The sequence below is a fragment of the Oncorhynchus mykiss genome, chromosome 2, assembly GCF_057628025.1.
Source record: "Oncorhynchus mykiss isolate SJ-2025 chromosome 2, ASM5762802v1, whole genome shotgun sequence".
NCBI classification, from domain to species: Eukaryota; Metazoa; Chordata; class Actinopteri; order Salmoniformes; family Salmonidae; genus Oncorhynchus; species Oncorhynchus mykiss.
In genome coordinates this window covers 35,987,719-36,000,785 of record NC_143023.1, presented here as the reverse complement: position 1 = coordinate 36,000,785, position 13,067 = coordinate 35,987,719, and the positions used below count along the sequence as shown (strand labels likewise).

Here is a 13,067-nt window from a genome sequence, read left to right as displayed (position 1 = left end):
CTGGGCCCTGAACTACAACGTGAACAAGAGCCAAGAGCCATGTAAATATTTTGAACCTTGATGTCATGGAGAGTGATCTTGTCTGATATTGACAGTCTTGGTTGCTAAGGTATAGGAAACGTTGCATTGGTAGACCTGGAGCACAAAGCTACAGAAAGCAGAGCTTAGGAGCTTTGCAGATGTTCAGCATTGGTGATAAAGATACGTGATGAGGTTTCATATGTGAAGTATGGCGAAGCTCTTAGGTCTTCCACATCCATAGGTTAAGTTGACAGTTGTGTATTCTGGAAATACACTTAGTCAATGTTTTGGAAGGTGAGGTCAAACAGATTTTACACTCCATACAGTAATAACCATAAGCAGTAATATTAGGGACAGACAACAACAAAAAATCCAGACAAAGCAAATGAAGTTGCTTTAAATGTACAAAGTTGCACAGGTCTTTTATCAGTATTTGAAAATATTCAACAGTGAAAGATAAGTAATAACAATAATTAATATCAACCAGAACTATAATTAAAGTCAAACATTTTTCCTCTTTTACAGAAACACCTGAGGGAAGCAAATTAAAAAGAAATGAAAATAATTATGTAATTAAGTGAAATAAATCACAAAATAAACTGAAGATAAGCTAATACAGGGGTCCATTACATTCATCCAGGTATGTACAGCACATTCTCTCCACAACTGTATTGGACAGCAGTGATGATACGAATAAGGATGAAATAGGAAAGCGCCATTCACATTCCCCTCAACGGTGTACATTTTAGCAAACCCTTAACCTCAAGCCTAACTTTCCCCACTGTGGATTTGAGAGAGCTGAAGCTCTCGATGAGGGCTGTTAACTTTGGCAAGCATATTTGAGCCCAGTCATACTAGGCAACTAGGACTAGCTGTGGTGATATTGCCTCTTGGGTGGTTGTGACTGCTTGTGTTACAGTAACAGGATTGAGACTTGTGTCTTAGTCACAGGACTGACACTCGTTCTATAGTGTTGCAGTAATATGACTGACACTCGTTGTATAGTGTTGCAGTAATATGACTGACACTTGTGTTACGATGTTGGTCACAGGACTGACACTCGTTGTATAGTATTACAGTCACAGGACTGACACTCGTTGTATAGTGTTGCAGTAATATGACTGACACTTGTGTTACGATGTTGGTCACAGGACTGACACTCGTTGTATAGTGTTGCAGTAATATGACTGACACTTGTGTTACGATGTTGGTCACAGGACTGACACTCGTTGTATAGTGTTGCAGTAATATGACTGACACTTGTGTTACGATGTTGGTCACAGGACTGACACTCGTTGTATAGTGTTGCAGTAATATGACTGACACTTGTGTTACGATGTTGGTCACAGGACTGACACTCGTTGTATAGTGTTGCAGTAATATGACTGACACTTGTGTTACGATGTTGGTCACAGGACTGACACTCGTTGTATAGTATTACAGTCACAGGACTGACACTCGTTCTACAGTGCTACAGTAACCTGTGTTACAGTGTTACAATAACAGGACTGACCCTTGTGTTAAAGTCACAGGACTCACACAATGTGAAGTTACTCTCTGAAAGGCGGTGAGGAGGATTCAACACAGACTTGGCCTTATGAAAATATGTCACCAGTATTGTACTCAATAAAGAAAAAATGTGAGACCCTCCCTCTCTCCAACAACCTCTTCCATTTTCAATTTTTCCCATGCCTGTTATTATTCATTTAACCTGTTTCTGCAAAGAAACTCTGAATAAACAATCATCTAAGGTGGATTTTTGAGTATTACAGTTCACAATTGTCTATACATTTTAATATTCAACACCATTCAACACTCCATATTAGTCCGTCATCTTACTATTGGTCAAATCTCACTACAAAATAATATGTTTAGGGAATTATGAGAGGGTGAATAAAAGAACAAACAACTTTGGTCAAAGAGACAGAGAAAAAAGCCAGAAAAAAAAAGCAATGACAAGATCAAGTGAAATCATTGATTCTGTTTTTCACCGCAATCAATTAAAGAAAAAGCTCAGTGGTTTTCTCTCTCTCTCTCACAATATGGCCCATAACACAGCACTCCTCCCATTACATTTGGGTCTGCAAGATACTCTTGGTTTCCTCACAGAGGAAAGAAGGAAAGAAAAAAGGTGCTCTTTTCATGAAAATCATGTTCGTCTTGATTGTCCACAGAAAGTAATGCCGGCAGGAAGTAGTCCCGGCCCGGCTCAAGGATATACAATCACAGCGTATACGACAAGATCCTTTACTGGAAAGGAATTGAAAGTCTGTGACAGGGCCCAAGGGACGCTGGCCCTGCATTTTGTTGTGGTGGTGTTAGCTGTGTGTAATGTTGTCATGTGTGTGTCTATGTGTGTGCGTTTGTATGCATGTGATGTAAGAATAGGTGTTATTCTGTGTCTGTATGCAGGTGAGTTGTGCAGGGGTTGTACAGCAGGCTGCTACTCCGAGGTTGTCTTGTCGTGTGTCCCTCCCTCCCCCTGTAGGCAGCTCTTGCGGACGACGGGCAGGGGGTGAGCTTCCGTGTTGAACACCCAGTCCTCCAGAGGAAGCAGGTCATCGTCAGAGAAGAGCAGGTATAGATACCTGAGAGGGACAAACAGCGTCAGTGTCTGGGGGAAAAGAACGGCTAGAATAAAGGATTCCCTGGCTAGTTTTCTCCTAGACTACGGGTATCTAAACCAATACATAATGGCTATAATGCTATTGTATGAGCCAATAAAACATGTTTGAATCATGGTTGGGCAATGATAGATGAACTACTGATGTAACGACATGACATTCTTTGCTTTCGTAAAACAAGTCTCTTTAGTAATGTCTCACGACTACCGAATGAATTATTGACGAATACAATAAATGATGATCCTTTATTTATTTATCCTTATCCTTTATCCTTTATAATCCTTTATTTAAAGAAGCGTGTGTTTCATTTCCCCCCCCCCCCCCCCCAACGGTTTTAAGGGTTCTTTATCTAAGGGGGCCCAGACGGCACTCACAAGTTCCTCATGGCTCTATTAGGTCTGATACATCATCACAATGTGGATTGTCCACATCACCTAACCAGCCCAGCGCAAACTCGGAGTCTGAGAGGAGGGCAAGATGGAGTCTTTCAGCTGAATCAGAATTCCTCAATTTCTTTTCCTTTCGTGATAAAACAAAAAACACCATTGAAAGGGTTTGTCTGTAAATGTCGAAATGAAGATACTGTGCTTGAGTGCACTCAACATATTGTGTGAATATCTTAAGACTAATGTGAGTGTTCTCACGATGGACAGGAACGTCGATAGGGCGGAAAGTGTATACCAAAGCTAATGAGAAAAAAATTATTCATGCATTAAGACCCTATAGAGTCTAAGCCAGGGGGATGGGGGTTACCAAGGATCATTTATCTATTTGATTTGAAGTTTTAGGATCCTTTAAGGTATCAATTATTTTACTTTAAGGTAACAATTAATTTATGAAACATTGAATTTGTCCTTACTGCTATTAGCCCATAGAAATGCATTGAATAACAGCTTCATACATGGACAAACAAACAGATAGTCCCCCCCCCCCCTCAAAAAAATGTTTCTAAAAGAAGTTTGTTCTGAACTGTCTGTCCTATATCTGAGAGATATAAGAAAGATTAGGAATGATTTTCTTTGTTATTTTCTTGTGAGGCTTGTGGGCGTCCTAGAGCGAAACAACCGACATGTACATGTTTGTGAGCGTCTCATCTTTCCATAGAGGGGTCAAACTACTACAGGCGTTTTCGTGAGAAGACAGATTTTTCGGGATGTCTCATGGTCCGACAAACCCCTCTCTAGCTTTGCCACCTTTCACCGCAGATGCGGAAGGGCGACATCGGTGGATTGAGACGCAGCCCATGCAAAATGAAATCTCTAGCATAAACTGGGGATTTTTGTATTATGCTAATTCGATTGACCGTAGGGGGTTTTAAACTGCATATGCCATTTACTTCATACTACTTCTCAGAAACTGCATATGCCATTTACTTCATACTACTTCTCAGAAACTGTATATGCCATTTACTTCATACTACTTCTCAGAAACTGTATATGCCATTTACTTCATACTACTTCTCAGAAACTGCATATGCCATTTACTTCATACTACTTCTCAGAAACTGCATATGCCATTTACTTCATACTATTTCTCAGAAACTGTATATGCCATTTACTTCATACTACTTCTCAGAAACTGCATATGCCATTTACTTCATACTACTTCTCAGAAACTGTATATGCCATTTACTTCATACTATTTCTCAGAAACTGTATATGCCATTTACTTCATACTACTTCTCAGAAACTGCATATGCCATTTACTTCATACTATTTCTCAGAAACTGTATATGCCATTTACTTCATACTACTTCTCAGAAACTGCATATGCCATTTACTTCATACTATTTCTCAGAAACTGTATATGCCATTTACTTCATACTATTTCTCAGAAACTGTATATGCCATTTACTTCATACTACTTCTCAGAAACTGTATATGCCATTTACTTCATACTACTTCTCAGAAACTGTATATGCCATTTACACTTAGCGGAATAAGCTCTGGAGCCGTCTAAAAAGCAAAGTGTTTGCTGGTATATTCTCAGTAGGGGGGGACGTTGACTGGCCGTGTTACACTTACTTCAGTGTCTCGGAGAGGAAAAAGCTTTGTTGCATGTTATCGTGGCTGACTGTCTGGGCGTACACGTCTCGGATCCCAGAGAAACCAGCTTCGACTCTGCAGTGTTTCTCCAGAGCCTGGGGAGAAGAATAGAAAGAAGAGCGCAGGAGGGATGTTCATGTCAAAATGGACATGTATTATAACAGTAGTCAGCCAATGGGCACAGACAGCATCTTCCTACCTATCTACGTAATGACTGCAATTCATATAAAATCAAGCTTCAGTAGTAGGACTGCAGCTCTCAAGTGCTGGAGTTGGGCAACCTCGAATAAGGGAGCGTTTGTCAAGGGGGTGGTCATGTGCTAATCATCCTGGCTAGTTCTGCCCTCACGTCAGCCTTGTCAGACGTAGCGTCGCAGGGCCCTAATAAGGGAACATGGGTTGTTTATGGAGAACCAGAGAGAGATGCGTCAACCTAGTACCATGTCCTCAAACACCCTCTTTTACCTCACACAAAGCCTACTTGTATTAAGGTCTTGTCTGGGGCACCTTATACCATATTCAACGGCGTCCAGCAGCACGAGTGAGAACAAGAGGTTGGGGTCGAGGTGGTAAATGGGGGCAGAGCTAATAATGTGGCTGTAGAAAGGACACCTTCGCCGTTGCAACGGGGGTTGGGATGATAGATGTAGCATTCATCCTGTGTGATCAGACTGACAGGGTTGACACATGCATTAATCATGGGGCACAAAGGTCGGCAAAAACCTACACTTTGCTTCTTCTCGTGCAGATCCAACAGCAAGAACGGGGGTCTGTGTTAATTATGGTGCATTAGTCTGCCTTTGTCAAGGGGTAATAATATGCTAATCAGCCTGGCTAGTTCTGTCCTCACACTGCCTTGTCAGATGTAGCATCGCAGTGCCTTGACCGTGTTCAATTATATGTACTGTACATTAGTTCCGCGAGAGAATACGTATGGACAGAGACCAGTACAGATGTCAGATCTTAATTTGACCCCTTTTGTCGCAGGAGGATAATCCGTAAAAAAAAAAATCTATTGTTTTATTACATGTTGAAGGCAAGCAACAGGTATAATAAATTATGGTTTTCTCAGTGCCTATGTGGTCCTACAGCCACTCTAACCCCGGCACACATACAGTGGGGCAAAAAAAAGATTCATTAAAAATCCTACAATGTGATTTTCTGGATTTTTTTTCTTCTCATAGTTGAAGTGTCCCTATGATGAGAATTACAGGCCTCTCTCATCTTTTTAAGTGGGAGAACTTGCACAATTGGTGGCTGACTAAATACTTTTTTTGCCCCACTGTATGGCAGAGTCGGCATGGCTTCGAATCCGGCCCACTACCCTTTGACTCATGGATGAATGTATTTTTTTGAAGCATTAATTCTGCACATTTACAGGATGAATTGCACAGGGTTACAGCACAGGTGTCAAACTCATTCCACGGAGGGCCGAGTGTCTGTGGGTTTTCGCTCCTCACTTGTACTTGATTGATGAATTAAGGTCACTAATTAGTAAGGAACTCCCCACACCTGGTTGTCTAGGGCTTAATTGAAAGTGAAAACTCAAACCTGCAGACACTAGGCCCTCCATGGAATGAGTTGGACACCCCTGGGTTACAGGGTTAAAACCGAAACAACTCGAAGGTTAACAGTTTGGGGTAGGCAACCCTATTCCTGGAGAGCCGCAGTGTATTCTGTTTTTTTTTATTTAACCGACCTGGAAGACCAGGTGTGTTGAATTTAGTCAATCACTGAACTGATCAATTAGCTCAGTCGGTCAATTCAGTGATTGACTAAATTCAACACACACGGTTGGTACTGTAATCAGAACAACTTAGTCCTTTTTGAACAGAAGGGCGATTTATCTATTTGACAAACATTCTGTGCAATCGAAATAAACTATTTAATCATTTACCATCAAAATTCTACTATGGCAATTACCCAACACTGTATGAATAGAAACTGTTGGTGTAACCTATTGTTATTATTTTATTTGTTTCCTATTCGTTCTCTTAAAGTGTCTGGTATGGTCATTTCTTATCAAGATCAGGGGTAAAATATCCCTGGAATAATATTTGACATGTGTAAATAAATCAATCGGGAGATTGATTTACAGTTGAAGTCAGAAGTTTACATACACTTAGGTTGGGGTCATTAAATCTCGTTATTCAACCACTCCACAAATTCCTTGTTTTTGCCAAAACGATCTACTTTGTGCATGAAACAAGTCATTTTTCTAACAATTGTTTACAGACAGATTATTTCACTTATAATTCACTGCATCACAATTCCAGTGGGTCAGAGGTTTACATACACTAAGTTGACTGTCTCTTTAAACAACTTGGAAAATTCCAGGCTAATTGACATCATTTGAGTCAATTGGAGGTGTACCTGTGAATGTATTTCAAGGCCTACCTTCAAACTCAGTGCCTCTTTGCTTGACATCTTGGGAAAATCAAAAAAAATCAGCCAAGACCACAGAAGGATAACATTAGACCTCCACAAGTCTGGTTCATCCTTGGGAGCAATTTCCAAAAGCCTGAAGGTACCACGTTCATCTGTACAAACAATAATACGCAAATATAAACACCATGGGACCACGCAGCCGTCATACTGCTCAGGAAGGAGACGCGCTCTGTCTCCTAGAGATGAACCTACTTTGGTGCGAAAAGTGCAAATCAATCCCAGGACAATGTGAAGATGCTGGAGGAAACAGGTACAAAAGTATCTATATCCACAGTAAAACGAGTCCTATATCGACATAACCTGAAAGGCCGCTCAGCAAGGAATAAGCCACTGCTCCAAAACCGCCATAAAAAAAGCCAGACTACAGTTTGTAACTGCACATGGGGACAAAGATCGTACTTTTTGGAGAAATGTCCTCTGGTCTGATGAAACAAAAATAGAACTGTTTGGCCATCATGACCATTGTTTTGTTTGGAGGAAAATGGGGGAGGCTTGCAAGCCGAAGAACACCATCCCAACCGTGAAGCATGGGGGTGGCAGCATCATGTTGTGGGGGTGCTTTGCTGCAGGAGGGACTGGTGCACTTCACAAAATAGATGGCATCATGAGAAGGAAAATTATGTGGATATATTCAAGTAACATCTCAAGACATTAGTCAGGAAGTTAAAGCTTGGTCGCAATGGGTCTTCCAAATGGACAATGACCCCAAGCATACTTCCAAAGTTGTGGCAAAATGGCTTAAGGACAACAAAGTCAAGGTATTGGAGTGGCCATCACAAAGCCTTGACCTCAATCCTATGGACAATATGTGCGCAGAACTGAAAAAGCAATTCTGAGCAAGGTGGCCTACAAACCTGACTCAGTTACACCAGCTCTGTCAGGAGGAATTATTGTGGGAAGCTTGTGGAAGGCTACCCAAAACGTTTGACCCAAGTTAAACAATTTGAAGGCAATGCTACCAAATACTAATTGAGTGTATGTAAACTTCTGATCCACTGGGAATGTGATGAAAGAAATAAAAGCTGAAAGCAATCATTCTTTCTCATTTTATTCTTACATTTCACATTCTTAAAATAAAGTGGTGATCCTAGCTGACCTAAGATAGGGACTTTTTACTGGGATTAAATGTCAGGAATTGAATTGACTGAACTACATTTTTACCTTTGGATCCACTTGAAACTTGTATGATGTAAACTAGTGTAGACCAATATTTATATTGTGTTATTAAGCTATATAAAATGATAAAACGACAGTTGATGTGTATGGCTGCATTTCAGATACATTTTTGTACATTTGAATGTTGCAGTAATAGGACCTAGGCCTAGCGTTTAAGCGAGCGAGAGAGAACATTATTTTGATAGCAAGCCCAAGTCCAAATGACTTGACTGCCCCCCACATGGAGAAAGGACAGCTGCTATTTTTCAGGGACTCGTTTTTGAATTTCCTGATGCAGCAGGAACATTCTCTGCCACGAGTGATCGCGTTAAGATCCGACACCTGAATGTGTTTTTAAATCATATTTCAAGAGCACATTCTAGAATCACTGTTTTATTGTTCTTTTAAACGTCCTTGTTAAATGCACTTTAATGATAAGCACCAGATCTCCACTCAGTTTAAACTCATTGCTCAACAAAACGTAACAAATAAAACCAGAACATATTTTGGAGATAAAGTACCAGAGTTACAAGTCATTACCTTAGTGACATTATGGCTGCATCATGAAGACTGTGCAACATTAACGTCTGCGTGACTCACCTCCACTGCCTCCCAGCCCCACTCCCGGTACTTGGGGTCATGGGTCAACCTCCACATGTACATGTAGCTCTCGATGACCTCCGGCCGCAGGATGTAGTATCTGTCACTCAGTCTGGTCGCCGTGGCTTCTGCCCCACCGTCGAATCGGAATGCCTCGGGCCCTAATTTCGTAGCTAAAGGGAGATTCGAGAGACACAGAGTGAACAGATTAAATGACGTACTTAAAACAAAAACATGAGAGATGAGGAATTTTATTTGAGTCAATTTATATTTAAGTTAATCGTTTGTTCAATCAGTCTTCTGAGGTACTGAAAAAAAATGTAAACGAACAATATAGCTGTGGGTGAATTAGCAACGCATTATAAATAATATATCCCTGGCACACAGTCACGAATCCAACATTACGCTCAAAAAAGTCATGGAAAATGAGCTCCACAATATAGACCTGTTCCCCAGTTGGTCTTGTAATCCAGATGGTCTACACATTCTCTCTCTGTTAGCCGGCTGCCACTCTGGAAGGCCATAGCGACAGCATGTGAACAGGATTCCCATCAACAGTAGCACAATAGTTGCTATTCTGGGTAAATTCAGGGTAAGACCATTGGCATGGCAACATTTCACATTTTGAACCGCAATCAGGATGTGTGTGTATTACTACGTATGTTACATGACGCATGTTTTACATATTGTGTTTTTTCCCCAAACCCTAGTGGGATATTTGCCAGGTAAAAAAAAAAAAAACGCATCACATTCGCATTTTCACATGTGAAATCACACGCACATGTTAAGCTTAAATTTCACGTGAAATTATATTTCACATGTTAACACCATCTTTTCACATGAGGAGAATAACATGCTTTCACCTTACATGTGAATTGCAGTTTGCGAATATCGGATATGCAGTTATATTTCACATGTGGAATTGCAAGTTCACACGTGGTGTTGAAATAATGTTATTCCCCTCACATGCGAAAAGATGGTGGCACATGTTGCAGTAGCAAGACTTCCACTGGTGGAATTCGGGTGACCATTTTGCGGGACAGAATAAAAAGAATGTTCTGACAGGACGATGGATCACGTTCAAATGGGGACATAGTTCTGCCGTATGAAGGTCACTTGCCTGTTAAAGGGGCAATCCTTAGTTGCTACATCCATTTTTGGACTTTCTCACTGTAGTCACAACATCCCATCTGGCAGGAGAGGAATGAGAGCAACAATGGCAGTGGTGGCATTTCCCTCCTTGACATCATCTCCTTTCTATTCCAGCACACACGACCGACTCCAACTTTCTTTCTTCTTTTTGAGAACAGAGAGCCCATCTGTCTTTGGAACTATTGACCGTTTTATGTTTCTATACATCAACTCCGATCCAACCTTCATCTCCTCCCCAACAGCGAGGCACATTAGCCAATGATGGAAAACTTTCAGACATTTTCTCTCATGTCTGAATCGATAGCCCCAATGCTGCCTGGCCTGCCTTGTCTTGGCTAGAAGACGGGGGGCCAGCCGGCCCTGTTGTGTTGATGGCACAGATCCAGACTCAGAGAGGAGCGGCAGAAGGAGAAACCCTTTTAACCTCCTTTCTCACTCCAAAGGCATCCAATCCAACAGAAGCTAAGAGGCTCTGAAGTGAAATATTGAGTAGCCCTCTAATGAGAAGTGAAAAAAAGAAGAATGAAAAATGAAAAAAAAAAAGCAGAGGATGGCAATAAAAAGGAGGCGGCGCCTTTTGGGTGGGGAGATCAAACGTCTAAGTATATCGAGAAACCTGTTATGCGATGAGTCACATTAGCTGTATTTTCAGGATGAAACCAGTCTGCTCACCCTGTGGTGGAAACACTCAAAATTGATTCCGAAGAATATATTTCCGTGAAGTGTCAGGGCCAAAAAAAATGTCAAGGAAGTTGATTAAAAGCAATACGGAAAAATTTTAAATGGCAAGGAAGTTGATTAAAAGTAATAGAGAAAAATGTAAAATGGCAATTGGAGTACAATTTATGCAACTCTTTTGAGTTTGATTTTTACTCCATTTGGTGTCGTTCATATGAACACCATGATCAGAATGGATTTAACACAAAATGGGTTTGGGACCATATAAACCAAAAAATACTGTAAAATTAACTCTTGTGATTTTACTGTGTGTGTGGAATCTCATCAAGACTTGAGGATCTTGGTCTTGTTTGATTTTCGCCCTCTCCAGGTTGAGTTGTACTACAAATCATTTGCCTGTGGTGTCAGACTCTCATTCTCTTTTTATTCTACAAATGACAGACATCTTGGTATTTCTCTCCATTCTGAATCACCACTGACTGCTTTCAAAGGAGTACTGCTTTTAAAAGAGGTCTGGTAGGACAGCGTGAGTGCACATTGAAATGCCGAAAGATGACAAAGAATAATTTTGAATAACTTTCATTCCTCACACCAGAGACATGAGGTTCTGCAGCTCCCTATTAAGCCTTACATCCAGCTTTTGAGGTGTAGCTTCCAGCTAGGAGTGATTCTCTGGTTTATTCAGGGGGAAATGAAATGTAAATTGGCTGCAGATTGTTTTATGTCCATTATGACTCCACCTCTCCCTGACAAAGGCCATGCAGCCGAAACACTTCAGAGTTTTTAATCTTTGTCTCCACTGAACATGGCATACAAATAAAGGCATTTTAATTCATTTATGAAGAGTGACTTGATCCTCCATTCTTTTTGATGACCAATTGACCTATTTTACCAAAGAGAACCTTCTATGTACAAAAACATACTATGACTCAATCTGTCTATTTTTTTCTTTTTTTTGGGGGGGGGGGGGGGGGGGTTCACCACATTCCTTCACTTAACAAGATAGTCTAACAGCAATGGAATTTTAATGACTTGATAATGTCCTGCACGATAACAGGAAAAGCTACAATTGCTCTGAAAACCCAGAGCAGCATCCAGACATTGGATATCCAATATCCTTAAATACTCAACTCATACCTGTCCTTGGTCACACAGATGTCCTAAACTCAATGCCTTCCCAGTCCTCCTCACCAGATCTACTGTAGCTCTCATGGCAGGTGTGCGTAATCTCTGCAGCCAGGTCCAGGTAGTGCTGTCTCTTCTCTGGAGCGCCGTCGTCCGCTCCGATCACCACCATGCCCCCGGAGAAGCAGGCCAGGTGGCCCATCTTGTGGTCCAGGATGCCCCCCCTCCACTCCGCCATGTAGGTCAGCCCGCCAGGGGACTTCTGCACCAGGTTAGCCTCGATAGCCTAGGGGGGGGGGATTGACATTTATAAATGGGTGAGACACAGATAAATCTATATTAACTGGCTGCACACTAAAGCATTTTTTTCAACTCTGTGTTGCTCTGCATCCTGCTGGAACTGTGATGGGGAAACATGGTTAGCTTTTACACTAGACTGCGGGGGGGGGGGGGACGACGACAACAACACAGGAAAACCTCCATTCACATACAGTAGAACACAGCTTTTCTACCTTAGAAATTGAATCCAGGCTTGTTTTTCTAGTATTCTATATGTACGATTTCAAATCTGTGGGTTCTGAATGCTTCTGTTCCTCTGAAACTGAGATGGGTGTTAGGTTCTTGTTTTCAGAGTAAATAACTAATGGACACTAGAGAAGCTTAGCCAAGTTTAATTCTTCCCAAAGGGTCGACACAGCTGTAACTCAGACAAACAACATTTCACACAAGCACTGATATTTAACCCTTCCTCCGAGTCCCCTCCTCCACATCTGAACAGCCAATGTATCTCTGTTGCTATACAGAACCTTAGTGATATCTGTTCTTCCTGGTCTTCCAGGTCCACTTCATCTGACCTGACCTCTACCCCAAAGTGCTCACTCCTCCCCAACTCAAGACTGTCATGGTGATTGATACCAGACTGTGTCTCTTCTCCTCCCAGAGGATCCCTGATGGCTAACAATAACATATCCTGAGAAAATGTAAACGTTATACATTACCCTCTCTCTCTCTCAGTGACATTGTTAGGTTCCAAGATCTCCACCCGTCTCCCTTTCCACTTTCCCAAAGCCATCGGACTCCTACACATAACCACTCATTTCTGATGTAGCAACCATTCTCAATGATCCCTCAGATACTAAAGTTATACCTCTGATCTATCATGTCTCTAGTATAGCAATGTTCAAAGTTTACCAAGAATCCAACATGGGGAAACACTGAA

At 41.4% G+C, this 13,067-nt stretch overlaps 1 protein-coding gene across 5 annotated transcripts in view; it reads right to left on the bottom strand.

The window, feature by feature from the left end:
* Positions 1–412: 412 nt before the first annotated feature.
* LOC110488866 (mannosyl-oligosaccharide 1,2-alpha-mannosidase IC) overlaps positions 413–13,067 on the bottom strand; it is a 226,044-nt gene continuing 213,389 nt past the window's right edge. For all 5 annotated transcript variants that reach the window (XM_036947408.2, XM_090198519.1, XM_090198536.1 and 2 more), the window contains 4 exons: positions 11,915–12,134; positions 8,894–9,066; positions 4,670–4,785; positions 413–2,609 (listed from right to left, as the gene is read on the bottom strand). In XM_036947408.2, coding sequence (XP_036803303.1) covers positions 2,465–2,609; positions 4,670–4,785; positions 8,894–9,066; positions 11,915–12,134 — 654 coding nt within the window. In that variant the 3' untranslated portion in view covers positions 413–2,464. The remainder of the gene's footprint in view (positions 2,610–4,669; positions 4,786–8,893; positions 9,067–11,914; positions 12,135–13,067) is intronic.